General features: G+C 37.3%; 2 protein-coding genes across 17 annotated transcripts in view; both read right to left on the bottom strand.

The window, feature by feature from the left end:
- The window catches only part of LOC130809713 (uncharacterized), a 19,914-nt gene extending 9,028 nt beyond the window's left edge, over window positions 1-10,886 (bottom strand). For 8 of the 16 annotated variants that reach the window (XR_009040896.1, XR_009040897.1, XR_009040898.1 and 5 more), the window contains exons 1-9: window positions 9,965-10,885; window positions 4,450-4,977; window positions 2,151-4,145; window positions 1,955-2,071; window positions 1,641-1,823; window positions 1,484-1,546; window positions 1,288-1,359; window positions 928-1,188; window positions 244-363 (exon numbers count right to left, since the gene is read on the bottom strand). Coding sequence is in view for 1 of the 16 variants with exons in the window: in XM_057675484.1 (XP_057531467.1) it covers window positions 244-363; window positions 928-1,188; window positions 1,288-1,359; window positions 1,484-1,546; window positions 1,641-1,823; window positions 1,955-2,071; window positions 2,151-4,145; window positions 4,450-4,977; window positions 9,965-10,828 (4,203 nt within the window). In the remaining 15 variants the exon portion in view is untranslated. Of the gene's footprint in view, window positions 1-243; window positions 364-927; window positions 1,189-1,287; window positions 1,360-1,483; window positions 1,547-1,640; window positions 1,824-1,954; window positions 2,072-2,150; window positions 4,146-4,449; window positions 4,978-5,591; window positions 5,704-9,964 lie in introns of those variants that run through there. The other 8 variants (XR_009040905.1, XR_009040902.1, XR_009040904.1 and 5 more) reach the window with 3 other exon arrangements.
- Window positions 10,887-11,418: 532 nt separating this feature from the next.
- LOC130810804 (uncharacterized) overlaps window positions 11,419-12,500 on the bottom strand; it is a 1,404-nt gene continuing 322 nt past the window's right edge. The window contains exons 1-3 of the mRNA XM_057676930.1: window positions 12,419-12,500; window positions 12,166-12,314; window positions 11,419-12,077 (exon numbers count right to left, since the gene is read on the bottom strand). The exon at window positions 12,419-12,500 is cut by the window's right edge and continues 322 nt beyond it. Of these exons, the coding sequence (XP_057532913.1) occupies window positions 11,419-12,077; window positions 12,166-12,314; window positions 12,419-12,500 (890 nt within the window). The remainder of the gene's footprint in view (window positions 12,078-12,165; window positions 12,315-12,418) is intronic.

Raw genomic sequence — 12,500 nt, 5'->3', positions numbered from 1 at the left:
TTTTAGTTCAAAGATAATACCAGAAATGGCATGGATAAATCATTGAATTAGTATAAAGCAGCCAAAAATCATCCAACCCAGTTACTAAATAAAAACAAAAAGCACAACTTCATCCTAAATCATAACAAGATGAAATGAAGTGCAAAAGAGATGATGGGAGAGATTTTAAAAGACCAGCAAAGAGCAATTATCCCTAAAACCATTATGAACATTAACCATAATAGTCAATTAGGTAAAATTTACCAAACAATATGAACTCAAGCCCCCTGAGTACGATTGATCAAGGCTGCGGTCAGCTAAAAACTGCTTAAGCACCAAAGCAAGGGGAATAACTGCAGGGAACTGATCAGTGAGCTGTTTAACCTGCATGGGCACATATTGGAATGAATATGAAACAAGCGAAAAAGATACATTCATTCAAGGGGCCAGTAATGATTCATCATTGACATGGAAAACTAGCACTTGCGCACTACATTCTTATAGTTAGAAACAATTTAGTGAAAAGTTTTGATCAGTAAACAACTATTTAATTCTAGAGAAGTTCTCACTAGTGAAAATAAGTTTAAGAAAAACAATAGGAGATGACATTTTCATCAGTAATAATCAATTTCAATAAGCAATTATCATATTTCAATCACTAAAATACTAATTTGATTGAAAATCAATTTTCGATCTCTAAAAACTAATTTCAGGCGAGAAAAAACACGACTTTGCCTTTAAGTGAAAACAATAATTGATTGCTTTTGACCATATGATTGACTGATTGGCCATTCAGTACGTCCCCCCCAGCAGTAAAATTTGTAATTAGTATTTCAGTCTGAGTAATAAATAATGATTAAAAACTCGAGCATAACCCCTTTTTGTGAAGGTGATTTAAAGCTGATGTCTAGACAAACAAATAATACAAAATCATATTGAAACATATACCAACTCAGTTGTTCTAAGCCCTGTATGTGAAGGTGATTTAAAGCTGATGTCTAGACGAACTGAGATAGAATCTCTGCCACAGTTGGCAAGTTCTGAACACGTCGGTGAAGGAGCAATATCAGAACTAATAGTATCATTTTGATCAACAGCTTGTCCATCATTTAGCTGAGGTTGTTCATTCAAAGGAGTGTGCACACTAGGCACAGCAATAGAAGTCACTGTATCATGCGGAACATCCACCACAAGCATGATAATGGGAATCTACATGATGGGAAAAATATCATATTGCAAAAAGGTGAGCCATCAAAATATAAAGAACAACCTCAACTAGTGATGAAAGATGGTCAAAGCAGATGTTACCGCAGTATTTTCCACTGTTTTCAAAGAATCTGCTTTCACCCACTCTTGATTTCCAAGATACCTGGCAGCATGCTGGAAGTTCAATATTGTCAGATCAACAATTACTTTCTTAAAAAAGGTTGTATGGCAGAAGAAAGACCAATATAACAGCTAACAGCATTTACAGTTTAACACAAGTCTCATTATTTTTCCATACCTGTAAACATGTTTCTTTTATGCTGTTACGACCCTCTAAGATTCCAGCTTCTTTAATAGGCTCCTAGAAATACATGAATGCAAAACTTATGGAAACGCACAGGAATGATCCCAAACTTTATACACAGAACAGCAGAGGAAAACAAGGTAGTGCTCACCAAGTTTCTCACTGGAGGAAGACAAACCACTAGATCAACATCACTTGTTGGAAGAGATAAGCCTGTGACATTTGAACCAAATATATTGGTCCTAGAGCGAGGCCACAGAACTTGAAGAGAGCGTGTAACCCTCTTCACAGCCCAATTAACATAAGGTCTCCTAATTAAATTCCCAGCAGCAACCTTATAATCATTACAATACAAACAATTATACTGCAGCCTAACATAAAGAAAGGTAATGAAAAATTGAAGGTGCAATGATGTACAAAGAACCACAAACCATACTGCATCAGCACTCAGGAGGAGCGATCTACCTGCTTACAAAATGAGTCAATTTCCTCATGAAGAAGGTTGTGCATCAAAGGGAGCGATGCCTTCCTTTTTGGGCAATGTACCAGCTCCAGTGGTTGCAAGGGAAGAGCAACATCAGGCTGCACAGTAGAATGCTGAAAAACTAAGATTTTCATGTGAACGGTGAATCAGTGCAAGTATGAAAGAGAGATCACATACATGTTCTTGATCATGTGTTAACTGCGAGATTGCAATAAGGCGATCCTGCAGAATTGGTCCGGGTAGAGGCTGAACCATTTTTCGAGCAGAAAAGTTTTTATTTGCCCAAGATGGCCAAATCAGTTCAGCCCCATCAACACGTACACAAGCTTCTTCAATGTTTGTTCCATCATGTAACCATCCTCTAACACCCAAATGCCTGGGGCTGGAGCTACCAGATCTAACTGTAGGAAAGCCTCTATGTTTTCTGGAGTCTCCAACAGGAGAAGGTGGAGGAGGATGCGGAGCACGAGGAACACAAAGCACTACAGGTGAAGGTGGCCTCTTAATTCGAGGATGCTCATGCCTGTTTGGAGGAACACGAGGACTTCTAAGTTCATGACTACCCTTGAATTCAGATCTTGACCTATCCCTAGATATATTCGGAATTATAATAGGCCGTAGAATGGGGTAAGGAAAAGTATCTCCAGATGTAGCATCACTATCACTAGGCATACTCGCCAAAGATCCAGCAACTTTTTCTTCCACCTCCGAGTCTGTCATTGTAGAACTATGTACCATTTTCCCTTCATTGCCTGACATAACGTAACCAATTGTTTGGTGCCCTGAAGGCAGAGACTCAAAGGGGGAACAAAAAGGACTAGCGGAAGGAGAGTTTAATCCATTTGTACTATATGATGATGAAAATGCAACCATGTCATCAACAGTCCTGTTCATTTCAGCTTCGCGCCAGGCCCATGAACTATCATCGGAACTAAGAGAAGGCGGCCTAGAAAAATTAGCACCTCGATAATCAGAAGGATTCCAATACATGACGCCACCTCCAAAGAATTGGTTGTAGTCAATGCCAGAGACAGTATGGACTTCATATTCTTCTTCTGATACCCAGTGGCCATCATATTCATCAGTCAATTCTTGTGCACTTAATGGTTCAGACAATTCCATGTAATCTGTAAAGTATTTTCTTTCATCTTCGTTAACTGGAGCACTTTTATGGGGACTTTGCACAGCAAAGCTCTGTTGTGTTCCAGTTTTCCGCCTTGAAATATATGTAGGATCGTAGTTACATGGCTGTACAACAGGGGGCCAATCTGAACTTGCAGAAAATGGCTGCGGCATAATCCTTCCAATTGTAGAACTTGCCTGATGCATCTGTTGTATAAAGGAATGCTGGAATTTATTCTGCCAGTTGTGACCAACCTCCAAGTGCAATCTGTCAGTAGCACGAGGAAGATGGTGTGAGTTGAAGCTTGCCAAACGAATGGGGGCCACAGAAGGCCACTCGTATGAGGGATAATATACAGGCACGACAGCTTCACCATTGTATCTTCTCCGGTTATTTTGTTCACGGATAATCGTTTCATTTTTGATACCCACATTTTTTCCAATTGCGAACGAAGAATGAGCTATGTTGCTGGATGTATGTTCATCATTGTATTCTTCATTTTTTGGGACACTGTTAAATTCCTCAACTATTACTGGAGGCGGATCTCCATCAGAAACAGCTTCACAAACACTTTGGAACTCCTCTTCAGTAGTTTTGACGGAACCTGCATCATAATATGCAGATTGATTCACAGTCTCCGTCTTGGGAACTAAATCACTCTTTTGCTTGTTTGAAAACAAGTGGCAGTCCATATTGGAACTAATTCTGTCTTCTACAGAAGAAACCAACCAACCTTGTTCACTAACACACAAGTCAGCATTTCTGGAGCCAACTACATGATTGCAAGAGGCTAAACATTGCTGGTCACTCCAACAACCACTAGAAGTAACGTCAGACATCTTTTTCACACAAGAGGAATGATTCACAGAGATCTCTTCCACGCTTTGTGTAGTGATACAGGAACAGGAAGCAAAAGCAGTCTGGCCAACTGAAGTATTGTGGACGTTCCTCGAAGCAACAGACTTTCCACGTAACTTCTTTTTATTTGGTTTTACCTTCTTCGTAGTAGAAGTTAGTGAGCTCTCAGAAGCTGACATCTGACATTTTTCCTGTTTATGTCAGTGCGTCAATATTCTTATAAAGAAGGTTGAAAATTCAAGTCACAAAGATAATGAACCAAAATATGAACAATGAAAAATCGAACTTTCCCCTTTCTCAAATAATAATGACATACTAGACCCACTAACTCCCCCAAGATCCCCTTCCACCTCTCTCAACTAGCCAAAATGCATATTTTTGTCAAGCACCACACCTGATTCACTGCCCTGAAACATCCTAATTGCTCAAAATATGTTTTTTTTTTCCTCGACATTCAAATGTCAGGTAACAAGGGCAACAGTAAGAGAAAAATACCTCAAGAGTTATGTCCTGTACAAAGTCATTACAATTCTTCAAAGCTGGATTACACTTTTTAGTATTACGATTTTTTCCCTTCTTCTTGCGTTGAGTGGCAGCCTGCTTCTCTTTTAGTTTATTTTTCACAGTATTGTGGTTCTCCTCTTCTTGTAGTTCAAACTTAGTGGAATCAAGTGAAACAGCCATAAGTAATCCTCTCAATTTCCTAAAAATACGATCTGCAATGGAATTTACAGAAACCAAAGAGCTGAAAAAAATCTTCTCTTTATCATGAGGAAAAGATAGCACCATATCTACAATAACCTGAAGAACAACCAATCGGTTAACTACATGTGCTAATATCTTAGGTGGCCTCGAAGAAGTAGAAGCTGGATTAGACGTCAAGCCAAATTCTGCGTGTCTTTGTATATGCTCTGCAGTGGATGTACTATGATAACTATATCTGGAAGGTTGCTCCTCCAATAAATCAAAATTCCACAGCCCATTCTCCATGATCCCATCAACGCCTGTTAAAATTTCACCAGTCTGAAAATTTAGAATAGTCAGAAACCAGACTATAGTTTCAGAGATAGCCATGTCCAAGGGAACAATTTCATATCTGTAACACATAAAATCTACTATACCAAGTGTCTATACAGGAAAACATACGAGTTCTTGCCTAGACTCAAAAAAAAGGTCGATAGATGCCTAAATGCATTTTGAAATCTATAGAAGATACCATTTCCAGCCTACAGATGTACCAAGCTTAAGCGAAACAAGATGCTATGCTATCTTAGAGGCCAAAAATGAAACTTCCTACTGTAAATTTGGACCGCCAAAATCATAATATTATATGGAGGTTAATAACAAGAAAAGTTGTTTTTTAGACTATTGAATTCGCACTATTATCCACTAGGAAAATAGAATTTGCATTAACGAAGATTTAACTTGCAAAAATAAAAATTTAATGTCAACTTTGATATTGTTGGACACTTCTAAGCCATTACTATTTTCTATCAAAATTTAATTATTTTTAGTCATTTGCAATTTTTTATAACTTTTTTGTATTTTATTAATTTTTTATTTAGTAACTATAAGAAAAATCAACAATTGAGATTTGATAAAAGTTAAATCAACGCAGTTGTGTTGATATAATTCACCTTGATGCTCTAGGAGGTGCACAGGCTCTAAACCTTTGACCAGTCACTTCTGGCAACCCACCAAAGGATCTGTATCACCACCCCTCAAAATAGTAATCTTCCTCTTCTACACCTTTAAGGGCCAGAAAAAAAAAAGGCCAGGGGAATGAGAAAGACAAAAAAACTAATTGTTCCAGACTTAATTAGAACTGTTATTTTAAGAGGGTACTATGTCTAGCAGCACTATCTTTCATCTCCTCTATAGAAGTTTCTAGATATTCACTTTACGAACACAAACCTACTCTAGATCCGCTAAAAGTCTTAAAAATGCATATCCACTAAAACTATGGATCCACTAGACCACAAACAAAGAAGTTGCTGCCAAACTTCTAACAATATTGATTTGATCCCGGATCTCGAAATTGTCCATTCAATGGGCATTCTCAATATTATGCCTTGAAGAGGACTAGAACGATTTCAACACTCTAACATGAAATTTCTACAAAACAAAATTACAAAATCATTCCTTTCACTTGTCCTAAAGAGCAATTTCTTCTGAGAACAGCAAACATGTCACAAGCAACATTAACCTATAACAATACAAGCAAGGAGGCTTGTGTTGAGATTTTCAACCCGTTCATTTAACTAGGTCAAAAAATTTGTGATCATTCAATTAAAACGAAAGGTCAAGAATCAGCTTTATAATCATTACACTTGAAATGCTTCAAAACATTTTCTCAAAGTTTGGAGACCAAGAATTTCACATCCATAAATGCAAAACAGCAAACGTAAGCTTTAATCGTAAATTGTACCTCTATGTACCTTCATGTGGTAGATCAACTAGCTTCTCCTTCACTCACCTCTTTCCAACGAGGTGTGATCTTAAAGATGAATTCTTTCATACCCTTTTAATCCTTCCATTCAGGTCAACCTTCAGATCCTCAACTTTTCTCTCCATTATCCCCAATTCTTCATTTTCCACATCACAGAACAGTGAAATCTGGTGTTTTATATACATCCAAGCCAATTCATTTAGTTCTCGTTCATGAGAAATGCTTAATTATGTGTAAAGAAAGGACTAAAGATCCTACTTCCGCCTCTTTATCACCAAGATGTCTCCTATTGAGTACCGGAGTACTCATGATGCCCTATATATATCCTGAACATACATAGAACCAAAGAAGTCCCCTAATGCACACTGCATAGTCCACATGATTTCAATACATGATCCATCTTATTAAAGATAGCAGCCACAACCACAATACAGTGAATCCCTTCAGCATGGAATCTCCTTATTATATTCATTTCTGGTTTTCATACCAAGTAGAAAAATGTAAGCATTAAACATGATGAATTACTTTGAATAGTAATATTCTCAATCTTTTTGGTATGCTCAAATTTGTAATATTCTCAATCTATTTATCTTACGAGGAGCACTATACCATTAAATAGACATGTTTAACAACAAAAATCAAAGTTATTCTCACTAGTATCAAGAAAAGGGTTCCAGATCCCTCTAGTTCTAAGATGTTCCTGAATCATCTCTGATTTCAACACAACCTACACCTGGACTTCTTTCTTCAACACAGCCCAAAGAAAAGCATTCTATTTGATTCTAATTGTCATGAAATTTTGCATCAATGAGTTTAATCTGCAACTCATTATGATAATCATATCTTTCCCAATCCATCCTCGCATTCATTCTACATCCATGTTCTAAAATGATCCAAAACAGCATAAACATCTGCCTAGAAACACATTCTCCAAGTGTCTTGCCTTACAACATTCATGTCTTGTTTTCGAGCTAGTATGTAACCTCGAATGTCGAGCTCACATACAACACTTTCTTTTTTTCCTTAGAGTGTAGAAGTGCAGATTCTATGTAGCTGTTGAACTAGTACACAAAGTTGCAAGCAATTAAAAAGTTCTTTCTATAAGATGGTTTAAGCAACTAGCATCCTACAATTCCCATGTGTGACTTATCAAAAAAGTCAACTTTCTACTATTACCCTTAGCTGATTCAAACGTTGAAGGTCACGTGTTAGCATGAAGATTGCGTGGAGACGGTGGCAATTCAAAAGGAACGTCGAAGGATGCATGTCTACGCATAGATAGGCACGATGGGCTTACATCATCTAGAAAGAAGCTAAGACTCGTGTTGAAAATTGAGAGATTTTATCATCAAACGGATTCAAGATTGGATGAGAGTCTAATTTCAAATCAAACTTTTGTAACTTAGGTAATATATGTAACAAGGAAAGATAGGTGTTACATGAATTTGAAGTGTTTGTCAAAACTAGTTTTCAATCAATTGATGTCATAGAAAGCTGTTGAATTCATAACTATTACAATGTTCTTTATTTGGCACGAAATTTACAAGACAACTTCTCACTTTGCATGAAAAATATGATGCACAACCAACCAACTTCTACGGCGTAAATTACAAGTTCCTAGAAATTATAAATTCCTTCAGACTAAACCAATAGTTAGGCAACTAGGCCATTGCGGATAAAGCTAGTATAAAACCCATCACTTAATTGAGAAAAGATGTCCTTTCACCCATTTCTATCCAATTTAATATGTAATTAGATACCAAATCTTTCAAATATTTTTAAACCCTTCCCTCCAAGTCATCCTAAAGCTACCTCACTTCATTTTTCTGCATTTTTCCTAATTCTTCATCTAGTTTAGATATATACAAACCATCCCAATTGGATTCTTCATGAGAAGCGCATAAGCATGCATAGGAATGAACTTAAAATTCCACTTCCACTCTTTTATCTCCAAAAACAATGCCAAAGGTCTTGCTCTCCAAGATGCCTTAATTGAGCAAGGGTCGAGGGAACACACAAGTTGCATGTATATGCAACAATGACAAATGTCATTACCCTAATCTAATGCCAAATCCCAAATGGCTCCAGCCTAAGTGAAACTTGGTATGTCAAATATAAACAACATTACAGTAGTAATAACAAAGTTCCCCTTTATAAAAATATAACAGGTTGATCTCAAATGACCCTTGTAACACCATGTTAGCCTCTATTACAATATGCATAATAAATATAAAAAAAATCCCTAATGCACAATTTGTAATAGTTTAATCCATCTTATCAATTGATAGTTGCCACTTCATTTTATATTTTCATAACTAGGAAATGTAAGGGTAAACATGCAAGATAATTACTTTGAGAAATCCATTTATCATACAAGTCAAATTAGTCATCAAATTCTCCAATCAATGTTGTTTCACAGTGTTCAAAGTTGAAATGTTGTCAACCTATCATGAGTACGGATACAAACAAATGCACACAATTGTTGAACAATATTCATATTTCAAGTCACACTATCAAAGAAAAGAGTTCCAATGCCTTTTATGATCAGAACATGATGTACCCTTAGAGCCATCTCAGGTGTCAAAGCACACACTTGCTTCATTATTTTGTTTGCTACATTCAAAATACTTTATCTTAGGACACTCTTTAAATTAAATCCTTGATGCTTATGAGAAACCTTTCAAATTAAAATGTTACTTTTTGTAGAAAAGCTCATTCCGATCTAATTTATTGACGCTCACTAAAAATGAGTGAAAAAGATCAGGTTTGCTTGACTGGAGACTAGAGAGCATCCTTGAAAAGATGAGGAGAAAGGTAAAAACCTTAATGGAAGTATAGAACGTTTCTTCCTCCAATGATACCAAGGTAAGAATTCTTACCATAGGAAATGATTGATCAGGTACTCCAAAATAAGTGTAGAGGTTTCTTCTAAAACTTGGGTGTTAAGTGCACACTGCATGTGATTATTAAGTGCACAAAACTATTAAGTAATAGTCATTGGAAAAGCTCTCCATATGCGAAAGATGAAGTGGATCAAACAATCAAGAAATCCAATCCTCGTGTATGACTCAAGAAAATTCAAACTCCTGCAATCAACTAACCAAATTTTGGCAATTCAAGACATACAACTTGATCGTGATAAAATTTCCTAGCAAGATAGTTGCTAGGTGCCTACGACTACAGGCTTTGAGCTTCAAGATCACTGAATCTTTTACGCAAGCAAAACTTAAGCTAAGTAGCGTCACACACCACAGAAGCCACATTTTTCTACTTAAGCAGCAAGCAAGTAAAGAGGGAAAAAATAGCTTATAACGGTGAGGTGAGCGACATATGATTGGTCACACATCATTGTCAATCAACTGCCAAATTCAAACAGCCTAGAAGGATAGAACTACTATTTTCCAACATCAATTTGAATCATTCTCAACAGATTCCTCACGCATAATAATTAATATAAAATCATCACATTCATAATTATAACACACACAGTGTAGTATACACACAGAGTGTAGTAATCAAGTCAAGCATAAAGTTGTTGAACAACAGAGTACGAACACATACCAAAAATTTTGCTGCTCGTCCCAATACCATCTTAATCACTTTCTTTTTAACCCCATCATCCAATTTCTCCCACCAATTAACACACCCAATTTTTCTCCAATACACATTGACTCCTAAACCAACTGCATTCTTTGCTTTCTCTTTCAACTTCATCGTCACTCCTCTAATTTTCTTGGCACCACCATTAGTATTGATATGATTTACCCAAGCCAGCCTCAGGGCAATCTCGAGTCTATTAGCAACGAATGCTTCGAGACTGTAATACCCTTTAGCCTTGAACCATCCCAACTCCGGCCAGTCCTTCCCCAACTCAGCCCAATCCTGAGTGGACCCAGTTAAGAATCCCGAGTTAGAAAGGTTGTCCAATGTAGAAACAAATAAGGAGGAATGGAATACAAAGGTTTCTCGAAAAGTGAGTGTGTCGAGTTGGGAGGAGTCGGTAGAAGAGAAAAGGAGGGTTGAGGAACGGAGGAGTTGAGCTGAGTGGTCCGATTCAGCGAGTCGAGAGAGTAAACCACGTGATCGGCGCGTGCACAGAGTAGGAAGAGAATCAGGTGAGGGGAGGTCAGGGAGGATGAAGAAGGTGGTGTGAAGGGGAGAGGAAAGCATGCGGAGGAGGAGTTGGGTGAAAGTGGGGTCCACGATGGTGAGGTGGGCCAGTCTTTGTGGAGGAGAAAGGGTTGAGAACCATTTCAGAATGGTGGATTTTTCAGGGTTTGGATTGGGATTCGGGTTTGGAGATGGGTTTTTGTAGAGGGAGATGTAAGAAGGGAGAACGTCCATGATTTGCTTAGCATCCATGGAAGCGGAGACGGGTGGTTTATTTTTGGGTACACCTACTTTCTCCATTGTTATTGTTGCCATTGATTTCTGAAGAATAAAGGAGGAATGTGTTTTGATCGCTTTTTTTTTTTTTTTTGTTTTTTAGTTGATGCGTTTTGATCGCTTAAGGACAGCCTACGATTTTATTTTATTTTTTTTACTTTTTCTTTATCATAATACAGCCTCCTTCTCTACCTCTAGCACAAACGTAGGAATAGTAATTTTATTTTATCCCTGTGTTTTTATTTTTTATTTTTTTTTTGTTGCAAATCAGATTGATTAGACTCTTCTATAACAATCTGGTTTGGTTTACAGTTTTTCAATTTTTGCTTTTTTTACTAAATTATTATATTTTTTTTGGCAATTAAAGATTTTATTACCAAAAGCACACTCCCCAAACGCTGAGAGGGGGGCACCCACACAAGGGAAAGACAAACAAACAAGCAATCCAAACAGAAACAAAACAAAGAGACAACCAACAACAATTACACAAGAAGAACTTGTTTCTTCTTATTAGAAAGCCGGGCTACAATATTGAATATCACCATCCTCCCAAGCTGTTGTTCATCCATACTCTTTCCCCTAAAGATTTTGACATTTCTTTGGAACCACACATGATAGATGATCTCTGCTCAGGACATAGTAATAACAAGAGCCTTGGTATTATATTTCTTCCTACTCAACTGATTCATAATATGCACATCTTGAGCAAAGGAAGTCGCCCAATGAAAGTCACTGCAAACGAAAGCTTTAACCTTTCGAATAAACACACAGTATCCAAACAAATGATCTCTAGTCTCAGGGGCAACATTACATAACCTACACATAGGATCCCAAGACGTCCCCCACTTCCGCAATTTATCAATAGTAGGGAGCCTATTAAGGATAGTTTGCCACATACACACCACACTCCTAGGGGTCGCCTTATTATTACACCAAATAGCCCTCCAAGGAACCTTAAGATGTTGCCCTAATAATTTCTTGTAAGCAATTTTCATACCAAAATGACCATGAGGAGCACAATCATTCAGGTTTTGTAAATTCACTACCAAACGCATGCTATCAAAGATTTTTGCAAGCATCCAAAAGATTGTGCTAGGAACAATATAATTAAAAACATCAGAGTGTTTGAGGTAGTAGTTATTAATCCATCGAATCCAAAGCCTATCCTTCTTATGAGCAAATGACCAAAGATTCTTCAACATGGCAGCCTTATTCCAAAGATCCAACCGACTCAAATTAAGACCACCACAAGAATTTGGTAAGACCACCACAAGAATCTCGACCACCACTTCAAAGAAACTTGTTACACACAGCTTCAACCATCTGAATAATTTTTGCAGGAAGAATAAAGATTTGACCCTAGTAGTAATGCATACTTTGAATAACACTTCGAACAAGCTGAAGTCTACCGGCCAAAGAAAGGTTCCTAGCAGCCCAGTGATTGATTCTACTCGTAATGTTTTCCACCAAAACTAAGCAATCCTGGATACCAAGTCTCTTTGTAGATAAAGGTACCCCAAGATATCTAAACGGAAGAACACTCTTAGGTACCTAACTAGCTTGGACATGCTTAAAACTCATAGCATCATTAACACCAACAACATAGAGAGCACTCTTGCCATTATTAACAGTTGACCAGAAACCATAGATAAATCATCCAGAACAAGATTCAACGCATGCATAGAAGGAAGATCAGCTTTAAGAAGAACAA

The sequence above is a fragment of the Amaranthus tricolor genome, chromosome 4 (genome assembly GCF_026212465.1).
Source record: "Amaranthus tricolor cultivar Red isolate AtriRed21 chromosome 4, ASM2621246v1, whole genome shotgun sequence".
Taxonomy (NCBI): Eukaryota; Viridiplantae; Streptophyta; class Magnoliopsida; order Caryophyllales; family Amaranthaceae; genus Amaranthus; species Amaranthus tricolor.
This window is presented reverse-complemented; position numbering and strand designations above follow the sequence as displayed.